This window comes from Leptonotus elevatus, chromosome 14 (assembly GCF_054856555.1).
Source record: "Leptonotus elevatus isolate MCC_2025b chromosome 14, RoL_Lele_1.0, whole genome shotgun sequence".
In the NCBI taxonomy this organism is placed as follows: Eukaryota; Metazoa; Chordata; class Actinopteri; order Syngnathiformes; family Syngnathidae; genus Leptonotus; species Leptonotus elevatus.
Genome location: NC_141252.1, coordinates 21,243,871 through 21,257,267, shown reverse-complemented (window position 1 = coordinate 21,257,267; position 13,397 = coordinate 21,243,871). Strand labels below are relative to the sequence as shown.

General features: G+C 42.9%; 1 protein-coding gene across 3 annotated transcripts in view; it reads right to left on the bottom strand.

Moving 5' to 3' along the window:
• gabrr2a (gamma-aminobutyric acid type A receptor subunit rho2a) overlaps positions 1 to 13,397 on the bottom strand; it is a 73,502-nt gene that overhangs the window by 18,009 nt on the left and 42,096 nt on the right. For 2 of the 3 annotated variants that reach the window (XM_086094387.1, XM_086094388.1), the window contains exons 6-7: positions 5,598 to 5,680; positions 486 to 626 (exon numbers count right to left, since the gene is read on the bottom strand). In XM_086094387.1, the coding sequence (XP_085950513.1) occupies positions 486 to 626; positions 5,598 to 5,680 (224 nt within the window). The remainder of the gene's footprint in view (positions 1 to 485; positions 627 to 5,597; positions 5,681 to 13,397) is intronic. The other variant, XM_086094389.1, reaches the window with a different exon arrangement.

Here is a 13,397-nt window from a genome sequence, read left to right as displayed (position 1 = left end):
AAAACGGAAACGGATACAAGTATGAAAAACATTTCTGATGAAAGAAGAGACTCTAATCTTTCTTTTGGTAGGTTCCATGTTTTTATAGCAATAGAACAAAATATTCTATCGGCCTTGCAAAATCAGTCAAAATCCCATAAAACAGCTGGGAGCGAAGAGTGTTGCTTCAGCGAAAAAGGCTGGGAGTGAATGAGTTAATTACTGTAACAAATCACAATAATAAATATCATTGACTATTAAAATAATAGTAACATTAATAAAGGTAAGTTGAGCCAATTTGTTATTGCAGACGTGTGTGAAACTGGTAGCTCTGCATTAATCAGTACCATAAGTAGCCCTCAGCTTCAAAAATGTTGGTGAACCCTGAGCTAGAATATATCATGCAGGTTATGTTGGAAACAATCTGTTACAATCTGCATTTGAGTTACGGCAAACAAGACTAATTTTGAATTTTAGTTGGATTACAAAATTCTCGCACTACATACCTGTGCTGCTGTAGAAGGCCAAACGAGATGTAGTGTGGAATTTCTGGATGAGAAACTGTGATAACGAAATACGATCATCAGTACTTAGGGACTCATCCCCACTTTTCCAATAAAGCATTAAGTCTTCATCTGTATATGCATCTGCAAAATATAAGACAGCATTGTATTAGATGCACTAATAAAAAATACAAATACTACTAGACAAAGCGCAATTTCTGCAGAAATTGCATGGGAATGCTAAAAAGCTGAATGCTAAGATTTGAATGCATGTGCTTAAATAATTTCAGTGAAATTATAATCCATTTCCTGAAATGATAGTCAGTTGGCATCGAACCATCGAATGTACTAAAATGTGCTCCAAGTGAGGTTCTCCGTGGTGGCAGGCACTGAGCTGACTTGACTTGTTCAAATTCATGGCTAATGGCGTATTTATTTTCAAAAGTGTCATCTGATGCTGAAAGCTAACATACATTTAATAATTTCAGTGAAATTACAATACATTTACTTATATGATAGTCAGTTAGTATACATGTATATCACTTAGCATATGGATATATTTGCAATGTACAGTCGGAGGTGGGATTAGAACCTACGACCTCCTGGTTACTGGACAACACACTTTACCAACTGTGCCACCAAACACTATCAGACACCTGGCAATGATGATCAGTAGTTGCATGTATGGAAGTGGGCGTGGAAAATGGGACTTGTCTGTCTCGTTGAAAATGAATGGGAAAAAGGTTATATTTAAAGTTAAATTATGCGAATACTATAAGTAATGTAGAATCAGACAATATAAACCCCGGGAGGTGTGAATTTTTGAAGCAAGTAGAAATTTGAACGGTGTAAATCCGTAAGTATTATGTGGGAGTTGTTACACGGCAAAAAAGTGTGGAGAATAAAGGTTAGAAACAACATATGTGGAAATGCTGTTCAGCAACAATTATTGATACAGCTGCATTCCATCAGTAAAATTACCATGATTTAAAAATTTAACTGGACAAACAGACTAAATACACCCCCCCCACTTAGGAACTTGTACTCTTTTGAATCGAACTTGCTGGCCCCATTTATTCAACACAACTCTCAGTGAACATTCGCGATGCAGGCCAAAGTCCCCGTCCCTCACCCGATGGAGCCCCAAGTTCCCGTCCCGGCTCCTCGATGCAGTCCCTGGCCGCTGCCGCCCCTGGCCCTTTCGTATTTTTTGTAGGGGTTGGGGTTTGTTTTGGGTGTGTTTGTTGTGGTTGTCTGTGATTGGTGTTTGTCATGTGTTCCTGAGTTCTTCCCCTGTCTCGTTATGTCTGATCACATCCATCTGTGTGTTTCTTCCCTTCCCAGTGTGTGTTACCAATCAGTGCCCTCTGCCTATTGTGTTCCCCAGGTGTGTCTCATTAGTGTTGGTGTATTTAGTCTGTTTGTCCAGTCTGTGTGGAAGCATTGTCTATGTCGGCATTACGTGTGGTAGTCTGTGTTTCTCGTCGCGTCAAGCTAAGCCCTTGTCACAGTTAAGTCATCAACATCTTAGTCTAGTCGTCCACGTCTCAGTCTAGCTGTCCTCACTGCAAAGCCTTCCTCGTCCTCACTGCCCAGTCTTCTTCGTCCTCTTTGCCTTCTTCACCACTGGTAACCCAGTCGTCCACGTCACAGTTAAAGTCATCTTCGTCTCAGTCAAGCAGTCAAGTTGTCCTAGTCACAAATAAGTTGCCCACGTTCTGCCAACCACAGTCAGGCCAGCCACCTCTCGTCCAATCTAGTCTTGGCGACCAGTCTCCTCCCATCTAGTCCCGTCTTGGGGACAAGTCACGGATTCTCGTCCGATGCAGCCCCAAGTCACGGATTCTCGCCCGATGCAGCCCAGGTCACAGATTCTCGCCCGATGCAGCCTCAGGTCACGGATTCTCGCCCGATGCAGCCCCAGGTCATGGATTCTCGCCCGATGCAGCCCCAGGTCACGGATTCTCGCCCGATGCAGCCCAGTCCCCGTCTCTCGCCCGATGCAGCCCCAAGTCCCCGTCTCTCGCCCGATGCAGCCCCAAGTCCCCGTCTCTCGCCCGATGCAGCCCCAAGTCCCCGTCTCTCGCCCGATGCAGCCCCAAGTCCCCGTCCCGGATCCTCGTCGCAGCCCCTAGTCCCCGTCCCGGCTCCTCGACGCAGCCCCTAGTCCCCGTCCCGGCTCCTCGACGCAGCCCCTAGTCCCCGTCCCGGCTCCTCGACGCAGCCCCAAGTCCCCGTCCCGGCTCCTCGACGCAGCCCCAAGTCCCCGTCCCGGCTCCTCGACGCAGCCCCAAGTCCCCGTCCCGGCTCCTCGACGCAGCCCCAAGTCCCCGTCCCGGCTCCTCGACGCAGCCCCAAGTCCCCGTCCCGGCTCCTCGACGCAGCCCCAAGTCCCCGTCCCGGCTCCTCGACGCAGCCCCAAGTCCCCGTCCCGGCTCCTCGACGCAGCCCCAAGTCCCCGTCCCGGCTCCTCGACGCAGCCCCAAGTCCCCGTCCCGGCTCCTCGACGCAGCCCCTGGCCCTTTCGTACTTTTTGTAGTGTCTCATTAATGTTGGTTGGTGTATTTAGGCCCCATCCACATGAAAGCCAGTTTCAATGTATCCTCACATGTTTTCTTTCCATTCAGGCCATTCGTCTTTTGAAACCGGGCTCCAGAGTGAAAAGATTTCAAAACGCGCCCCATATGCGTCCGTCTGGACACCATATGCACTCCTCCAGTGATGACGTAATGGTTGCAGCCCAACGACGACGAGTTGTCGCAGATTGATGACGTATGCGCCAATTCTTGAGTGACTGCGCGCGAACTGGTGGATAGCCATGTCGTAGTCGTTTTGCGCAGCCGCCTTAGCTTGCTTATGCTTTTGCAGCAAAATATTTTGCTTCTTTATTCCCACGTTCAAAAAGCTGTGTTGTACTTTAATCACCCGCCATTGTCACTTCTCCTGTGTTCGACTTTTTCCATGTTGTTTTGATACATGCAAAGCCATGTTTGTTCTGTAGATTGCAATAAAGTTAGAAAAAAAAGTGTTCGCCTTCATCGCTGATTCTTCTTCTACGCTTTCCATTAACTTCCTGTGGCTGCGCTAGAGTGCCACCCCAGACTTTGCATATACATTACAGCCGTTAAACGTCCTCAGCGTCTTTTTTAGGACACAGGCAAGTCTTGAAATACTTCTGTGTGTACGAGATTTGTTTGAGGAACGAAGCTGGCTTTGCTTCCGTCTGGACTTGGCCACCAGTCTCCTCTCGCCCAGTCCCATCACGGCCACCAGTCTCCTCTCGCCAAGTCCCGTCACGGCCACCAGTCTCCTCTCGCCAAGTCCCGTCACGGCCACCAGTCTCATCTCACCCAGTCCCGTCTTGGCCACCAGTCTCCTCTTGCCCAGTCCCGTCACGGCCACCAGTCTCCTCTCGCCCAGTCCCGTCACGGCCAGTCCTCGTCTACTTACCTGTCTCTACTTGTTTTAATGAAGTTCCTCACATAGCTCTCCATTTTTGTCTCCCTGCTTTTTCGTCCCGCATTTGAGTCCACCCTTTCCCACGCATACCCGATCATGACATTATCTGAGCCCTGAGCACATGTCATTTTCAGTTGACAGCAGGTGGCAAAAAGTTACTGTTGGGCAAGTTACTTCCAAAATGTAATGTATTCCATATTACTAGTTACTTGCATTTGAAAGTAATACGTTTCTTTACAATATTATTGTCTGTGTAGACTGTAGAGTAATGAGTTAAATTTTAAATTACTTAAAAAAGAATTGTGGATTAATTCATTTAATAATGACTTTGAGATTTTAAAAAGAAAATGCAAAATTTGCAACCATAGCTGGTAAAGTTAAATCACAGTTAAGTCATCTTCATCTCAGTCAAGTTGTCCTAGTCACAGTTAAGTAGCCCACATCTTTAAAAAAAAATCATCCTTTTCTTTCATCTTTCAATTTCTTTCCGATTCAATCATACTTACAGGTGAAATGTTCGTCCACAGCCTTTAAACTGGCCATTTGTGCAGTTTACAGCTACACATGTAGGCATTTTGCAGCCAAATGTATGCCGAGATACGTTTCTTGGGAATCCCAAGATGGCTGCACCGCGGCTTCAGAAGTCTCGGCCTATGGCCTATCCAGTCAGGCTGGGCCCTGTGTTGTTGTGCACCTGCTAAATGGGCAATGTGAAAACAGAAGAGCTATGAACTATGCTGCATGGCGCATTTTGCGCCGCACGTGAGCTTAAATTGTTGTGAGCGGAAATAACCAGTGTTGTTGAATGGCTGCGGTTATATAATCCAGACGTTTAAAAACCACGGTTCATCGTAAAACCGGTTAATAGCTGCACGCCTACAACATATTATTACGATTTTTTGGGGGGTTGACTTTTGTTGTGATAAGTCAGGTTGCCATGATTTGAGTTGTCATAGTTGTGATGACATCACTCAGTACGCGTCTTGAGATTCCCAGCATGTGTAGTGTACGAGACACGAGTTGAAAAAGCTGTAAAACGCCAAGTAATAAAGCGACTTGCTGAGAAGGCCACCAGACTCCTCATTATTTCTGCATCGTCACATGACAACTTACCCTTTAAAAGCTTTATGAAACTAGCAAGTCTTTCAAATACATACCCCATTCCAAAACCATGCAGATTAACCATAAAAAAACATAACAGAAAATGCACCAGACTTGAGGCATCCTAAACTGGCTGTCAGCCAATCACAGTGAGATATTTATAGTTAAAGAAAATAAATAAATAAAATAACTGAAAACCTTATCGAAATAAATGTGTAGACAAGCTCAGATGACTTCATTCAAAACTCAGTTCATAACTGCTTTGCATCATCATTTAAACCCAGGAGTGTCCAAACTTTGAAGGGCCACGTACGGAGGTTTGACATTTGAGTATTTCACATTATAGCCTAGAGTGCAACCAGTGGGACAAACTAATAGAGATACTGTGGGGGAGGTATTGCAGATCAAAACAGCAGAGCTAAAGTAAAAAATAAAAATTAAAAAAAGGCTGATAACTTTAGAGAGGTACCAGGTAATTAAAAAATGTAATTTCGAACCCTGATGGTGATGACAGATGAACGGATGTATGACTGTGATTAACGATGTTCAACTCACAGCTCTCCAACTCCAAGGAACAAGTCTGAGAATCCAGAGGAAATCGGCTGAAGTCCATGTTACAAGCTGCAGTCACTGTGACTCTGAGACACATCAGGAGGACAATCATGGCATTAAATATGTTATTCATTAGTACTTGAAATTATCAGGGAGCCATAAATACTGAATTATTTCAATTTTATAAAAATAAATGAGCTGATAAACTTCTATTATGAGAGAATTGTAGCATTAATTGCCAAACATGAAACAGTCAAATCTACTATATTGAGAATTATTTTGTATTTATTGCCAGCAACAAACTTCTATGAAACTGACACACCATTGTATATTACGTGGCAAGACTGGTGACACAAAACGGACACTAGAGGGCAGTGTAAGGCGAGAAATGAACAACAGGCCATCAGCCTAATTATATTCGATACCTAATTCGATAGTATGACGCAAAAGTTGAAGTTCCCAGATGAAAGAACATGTAGTCCATGTTACTCCAATCACTCTGTCCCATGAACTGCCCATGTGAGAGGCATGTGGCATGTTGAACACCCATGTACATCCTTGGTCCTGGAGAAACCTTTCGACTGTCCTTTTCAGTCAAACATACAAAAAAGCCTTGTTGTATCCCACAAATAAACTGTAAGAAATATCTTTCTTTTTTTTTTGTAACAATAAAATTGTATGTTTGTCATTTCTTCCTGATAACTCTTGTTTGTTTGTTGAAAATAAGACATTTCTTACCGTTTATTTTTGGATCTTGTGTGTGCAAATAATATTTGAAGGTATATGATGATCAATTGTTTACATTAAAATATAAATTGTAAATGATAACAGTCTATAAATATTGATTGCATTAGTATTATTGAACGTTGGAATGGATCTGCAAAAAGGTTTGTATTAGTATTATGTAACGATTATAAGCCGGTTATAAGTTTTTCAACCTCAAGACAGACAAAGGAATTTTATATTCATCGTTGACAGACTGACGGTATAGCTACGTCAGCTGGCCCTGTCACGGGGCCCGTGCCGGTAAGTCTTTGCTCCGAGACGTTTCGTCCCTAACAATACACCAAAACACCACAGTGGACTCCTTGCGTGTAAGTTTTTATTCACCTTTGACAGAAGATTTTATTTATCGCCTCCAAATTGCTGATTTTTCCACACCAAATTACTCTACTGCCGTAGCTGTTTCTCTTCCCCCAGCCCCTACCCGACCACTGTGCTGTTTACGATCTCCAGCTGACTGAGGACCTGTTGAAGTGGCCGTGGCGCCTGATAGTTTGTCTTCATTTCTCTGGTCTGTGCGCATTGTTGCGCAATGTTGTGGACATGAATATTTCTACACGTATATTATTGATTTGGTGTTTTTGTGTGTGTGTTGTTTCACCTCGAGCTTTACCCCTTTTTAATCGGCAAAACAACAGGCATCCGCATGAGATTGCCACTGTTTACGGCGGCACACTGGACTTTCTGGGTCCAACCCTTTTCTCCATCTACATCAATGACATAGCCAAAACTGTTGGGAATTCCCGGATTCATCTCTATGCTGATGACACAATCCTGTATTCGGTTGGACCTTCACTCGAAATTGCAGCGTCCTGTCTCAAGCTTAGCCTTATCTCTGTGGAGCAGGCCTTCCAAAAGCTCCATCTTCGCCTCAACACTGCTCAGACTAAGTGTATTTCATTCAGCCGTAAGCAAGTTATCCTACTATTACTTGTGCTGACGGATCAAATTTGGAATTTGTCACTTCTTATAAATATTTAGGTATCTGGTTGGATTCATCACTGTCATTTGCCACATACATCAATAACCTGGAAGCTAAGGTTAAAGCCAGATTATCTTTCCTTTTTTGCAATAAAACCTCATTCACTCATGCCACAAAGTGCATGCTAGTGAAGATGACATTGTTGCCTATTCTTGACTATGGAGATCTTATTTACAGAATAGCACCAAACGCCACTCTTAAAAAACTGGACACCCTTTATTATTCAGCTATCCGATTTGTGACAAATGCCACATTTCAGACTCACCATTGCGATCTTTACAAATTAGTCGGCTGGCCATCTCTTCAAACACGGTGGCTTCATCACTGGTTTGTCTTTATCTAGAAAACTTTTCTTGGCATGACACCATCCTACCTGTCATCACTTCTTCATCTTGCTCAGAATACTTACAGTACTAGGTCTAGTGAGTTTATTAAATTTACCCCTCCAAAAACACGACATTTGTCCATAATTCATTTCGATTCGCAGCAGCAAATGATTGAAACACCCTACAGAACAAACTCAGACTCATCTCTCCGACGACAATTTCTTTGTTTAAAAACAAGATTAAGGAAATGGTAGTTGACACCCGTTCTTGTTAATATAAGCAAGTGCCGTAATATAAGCAAGTGCCGTACTCCTCTTTTTTATAATTATGTTGTGTTTTGTTGTTTTATTTGTATTGTGATGTATGTGCTCTGTTTGGGCTTCTTGTCCAGGTCATGTTTGTAAATGAGAATTAGCTTTCAAACATTTTACCTAGTTAAATAAAGATTAAATTAAAACAAAAAAAATAATTTCTATGTCCTGGACATGCCACAGTGGGGGTCGGGGGTGCCAAGAGACGTTCTGTCTCACCCCCCACATACCTCCAACCCCCAGCTCTGAATTAAGAAGACTGAGAAAAAGTAAAAAACCTTCCCAAACCTGACTGAGTGTTATAGTTTGTAACAGAACAATGAAGTATGCAATGTTATGTGTTTGTTATTTGTGAAATGCTGACTCCATGAAGTGTCGTGAAGATGTTTCTTTTGAGTGGCATATTCTCCACTTAACTTTCATTTTTGTGTACGTTTAACAGTTGAAAGCTAAGTAACATTTCCTTTGATGTGTACGTGTTTGCATTGATTGAATTTTGACCTTAGAATCTCTTTTAACATGGGATCCAAATGCAACCTGATGAGTTTTTACCAAAATTCACACCAAGCTGGTAAATTTCCAGCTTCTCTGAGATCTGAGGTGCGGAGACCGCACACCTGGAGCGGTGGTGGGGTAACATAGGTATAAGACCTGTGACCCACACCGGGGGGGGGGGGGGGGGGGGGTGCTTTTCATCTGGCACGGCTGTTAGCACACGGCTGGCGGGATTACAAGCACACGACTACCTCACGGCGCCATCGCTCTGCGACAGGCCCAGCAAAACACGCTGTTTTGTTTCTGCCAGGCACAATGGATCACAGGGCTTTGCCGAGATTGGCTCTCTGAAACCGAAACAAAACAAGCCCTCTCCAGCCGGCAGGTTGACTCCTGAGGGAATGCCTCAGCAGTCCCTTGGCCGTGAGGATCATGCTATTTCCCATTTTGTTCATCTCTCTCTCTCCTGAACCGTCTTCATCTGTTTTTCAACGGCTTTGTGAACCTCCAATCCAAGACAACAGCTCTCGCGCGTCTTGGGCCAACACGAGACCATCCGTAAGTGCGACTTTGCAACCATTAACCAGATTGTACAAATTGGTGGCTCCAATTTAGTTACTGTTTTTAGTTCCTATAACAGTGCTTAGAGTTTTGCTTCTTTTAAGTTCCAAGTAGATTTTCCCAACTAGATTAGAAAATAAATGTGTACAAAATCAAAACCTAATTCGTTCCTCCCAATCACGCCCCTCCAGGTCTCACTGTTATTGCCCACATGAGCGTTGAAGTCCCCCAGCAAAATGAGAAAGTTCCCATGGGGAGCGTTCTCCAGCACACCCTAAGGACTCCAAAAAGGGCGGGTAATCTGAACTACTGTTTGGTGCATAGGCACAAACAACAGTCAGGACCCGTCCCCCCAACCGGAGGTGGAGGGAAGCTACCCTCTTGTCTACCGGTGTGAACCCCAACGCACAGATGCAGAGCCGGGGGGCAATAAGTATGTCCACACCTGCTCTGCGCCTCTCACCATGGGCAACTCCAGAGTGGAAGAGAGTCCAACCCCTCTCGAAAGGACTGGCCCAAACTGTGTGTGGAGGCTTGTCTGACTATGTCTAGTCGGAACTTCTCGGCCTCACACACCAACTCGGGCTCCTTCCCCACCAGAGAGGTGACATTCCATGTCTCAAAAGCTCGCTTCTGTAGCCGGGGATCGGTCTGCCAAGGTCCCCGCCCTTGGCTGCCGCCCAGCCCACTCTGCACCCGACCCGTTTGGCCCCTCCCACCGGTGGTGAGCCCATGGGAAGGGGGACCCACGTTGCCTCTTCGGGCCCCATGGGTACAGGCCCGGTCACCAGGCGCTTGCCAGCTAGCCCCACCTCCAGGCCTGGCTCCAGAGGGGGCCCCGGTGACCCGCAAGGGTAATGTTTTGCCAATGGTTGTGTTCATCATAAGGAGTCATTTACAGTCAGTACCACAGATTTTTCAACATGAATTCTTGATTGCCCACCATGACATCTTTTACTTATGCATTTTATTTATTCGTAATCTTTTACTTATGCATTTTAGTTATTAGTAATGGTATTTCTGAATCATGAGTTAATCATTAGTTAATATTGGCAAATAAGTAGTTCGTAATTCTTCAATAGTTCAAACTATTGCACTTCAATATGAGTTAATATTTGCTCAACATGATTTCATCTTTTGCTTATGCATTTTAATGATTACTAATGGATATTTCTTAATCATGAGTTAATATTTGCAAATTATGAGATGACAATTCTCCAATATTTGCAAATTATTAGTTCATCATGAGTTCAGATAATAGCTCATCATGACTTAATCTTTTGTTAATGTTTACAAGTTATAGCTAACAATTTGCCAATTATTTATTCCTAATCTTTTAATAGTTGCAATTTATTAGTTCAATATGAGTTCTCATGACTTCATCTTTAACTAATGTATTACAAATGGTTAATGGTGAGCGTGTCAATTAATTTTGAGCGTCATTTGGCAATCGACAACAGTCAGGACACCCTTCCGTCATTGTCATTTCATCAATATTTCAAGTTGAACGGCCTTGTTATCATCAATTCGTCAGTAGTCATTCCCTCAGCGAAAAATTATATCCGGCATTGATGGACTGACGGCCCTTCGCCCACCAGCATTGACGGACTGACTGAACTATACCCACTTTTATGTCAGGCTGGCATGGGACTGCATGCACTAGGTGTTACTGACACCTACCTGTAGATACAGCACACTAGTAATGGGACGTAATGTGCCGAGGCTTTGGAGCGTGTTGAGTAATCCAGGAAGACATTTCTGAAGTGCGTGTTGTGGCATGATTCATTCCGGGCAAATGACATCACCGATGAGGTTTGACACTTCATGGGTTCAGCAAGTGGTTAGACTTTTCCAGAGTTTCACACAGTGCAATGCTTCTATGCAAAAGTTGCGTGTCAGTGGGGGTTTTGAGCGTCGCTAATTTGCCCATGCTTTTTTTTGTCATGGAGACTGCTAATAATAAAAATAAATAAATAAATTAATAAGAAGGTTGTCCCCGGTTTGGCAACACTAATATGAAATGACGTGTTACTTTGAAAATTCACGTCATTTGCATTTAGGTGAATTGCTTGTGCGCTAATGGCGTACATACCAATAATCAGATTTGTTAACCATTCATCTATCATAACAACAACTATCAGTGCTCATAAGCACAATCCCCAGCACTTCAGTAACCATAAGCATAGTCCCTTTACCTCAGTTTTCGTGCAATCAAAACATCATTAATTGTTATTATATTTCCTACAGTATTGCTGATTTTTATAACATCAAATTACCCACACAATTTTAATGAACTGATTAACTGCATGAGTGTAACACACAAATGTATGTTCAGCAACTTCAACATGTTAAAAAATAATATAAACAATACCCAAATTAATAATACACAAAAAAATATTACAATTACAGAAAAATACAAATACAAATTGGTAACTAAAGCATGTGTCATTGTTCCTAAACCAACACTGTCGCAAGACAGCAAAAAGGCAAAGTGGTTCAAATTACAATTTTAATTTCAGCCACCAGGGGGGGATTTGTGTGCACATGAAGCCTCACGAGCAAAACCGTTTTGTGAACCAATTTAGCCTCATTTCCACCGACGGTATCTACTCTACTCTACTCTACTTTACTCTACTCTACTCGGCTCTACACCAAAAAGCAGTGCATCTCCACTGCCACGACCACCACCCAGGAGCCCCTCCTCACCTTGCCAGTGACGTTATGCTAAAGCGACTGCAGCTAGCGTGCACTGCACACACAGGCAAAAACAATGGAGAGCGCAAACAATGGTGTGTGTCTGTTAATGTTAACCTGAAGACATCAAATGAATATTGCAGCAACCAGAAGACTGCATACAATAATGTTAAAAAGGTTTGCACCTGCTCAAAAGTCCTAGCATTAATCTGTTTGGAAGCCATTGTTGTCATCTCTTCATTGTTAATGGCAGCTGTTTTCCCGGGGTGGTGGTTTGCGCAGCTGCACAATGATGACGACATGTCTCGAACCAATCATTGGCCTCCAAAATAATAACGTCACGTTTTGGAACTGGGCTACTTTTTTTTAGAACTGCAAAGGAGCAGGTACCAGAAAAAGCGAGTAGAGTAGAGTAGAGCCGGGTAGATTTGGTGGTGGCGATGGGGCTTTTGCAGAGAAGAGTAGAGTAGATACCGTCGGTGGAAACGAGGCTTTTGATGGAAAGCTTCCAGTGTTCAAAAAGCTTAATCTGCCCACCATTACAGCACACTGCACAACACACCCAAACATTAAATAATACAGGCAAGAACATATCTAAGTAAAATTCAGGGTTTATAAATTATAATTGTGAAGAAGTAAGAGTTATTGTGCATTTTAGACATGGTTTCAATTGAAGTGCAGTGTGTTGTGTCAAATGGAGATCACTGATTAGCTATTTAGCTAGAAAATGCATATCATTCCTTCGGCAAGCTTCGCTGGCCGATGGCGTCACGTGACTCACGTCAACGGTATTACACATCATTAAATAAAATAAGTGTGATGAACAAAGATTTTAATGATGTGCTCATTTATTAGTTGAATTTGCTCATTGAATTCACGTGGAACCTTTGTCTCAATGTAGTAAAGATAATGACAATTAACTGAACTTTGATTTGTGTTTTGATATATTTTTTGTAATGAAAGAGAAAAAAAGATCACTCAGGCACCTTAGCCTACTGGAGGAAAAGTAACAACTGATTTGAATTTCCTGCTTGCACAGCCAATAATGGTGATTTTCACCAACACCAATTTGCATAAAAATAAAAATGACTGAAAAATCTCTAATACTTAACCATTTTAATCAAAATCACTGCTTTTTTTTTTTTTTACTTTAAGTTTGTTCCCGAGTGCACCGTGAATGTTTTGAGCAAGATTGTATCTATTTAAAGGATTTCACTTGATACAACCCTGACTGTGGACCACACTACAAACAATGACCTTCCAGCAATGTGCCTTATCCGTCATACTGCTCATACTTGTACTGTCTATTACACTATGTTACACTATTATGCAATACTGGTTGTGATAATTAGCAGCATAATTGCCACACTATACATGGTTGCTGCCGTGCGTGCTGTGCAAATGTATCTATGTGGGGACCGGGTGCTATGTTTTTTTTTTTTCCCTGTTTGGTGATTCATGCAGCCAGCCACTACTTCCTCCTTGTTATGTATCACGTGACCAGTGACTACCGTACTTATCAAGAGGAAACAGCGAATAAATCTCCGACTATTTATTGTGACGTATTCAAATAGCGAAATAATTTTATTTCCTTTGTCGTACATATTTTTCAAGTAACAAATTTTAGCTCGTCACTGGTGTGGCGCTCATC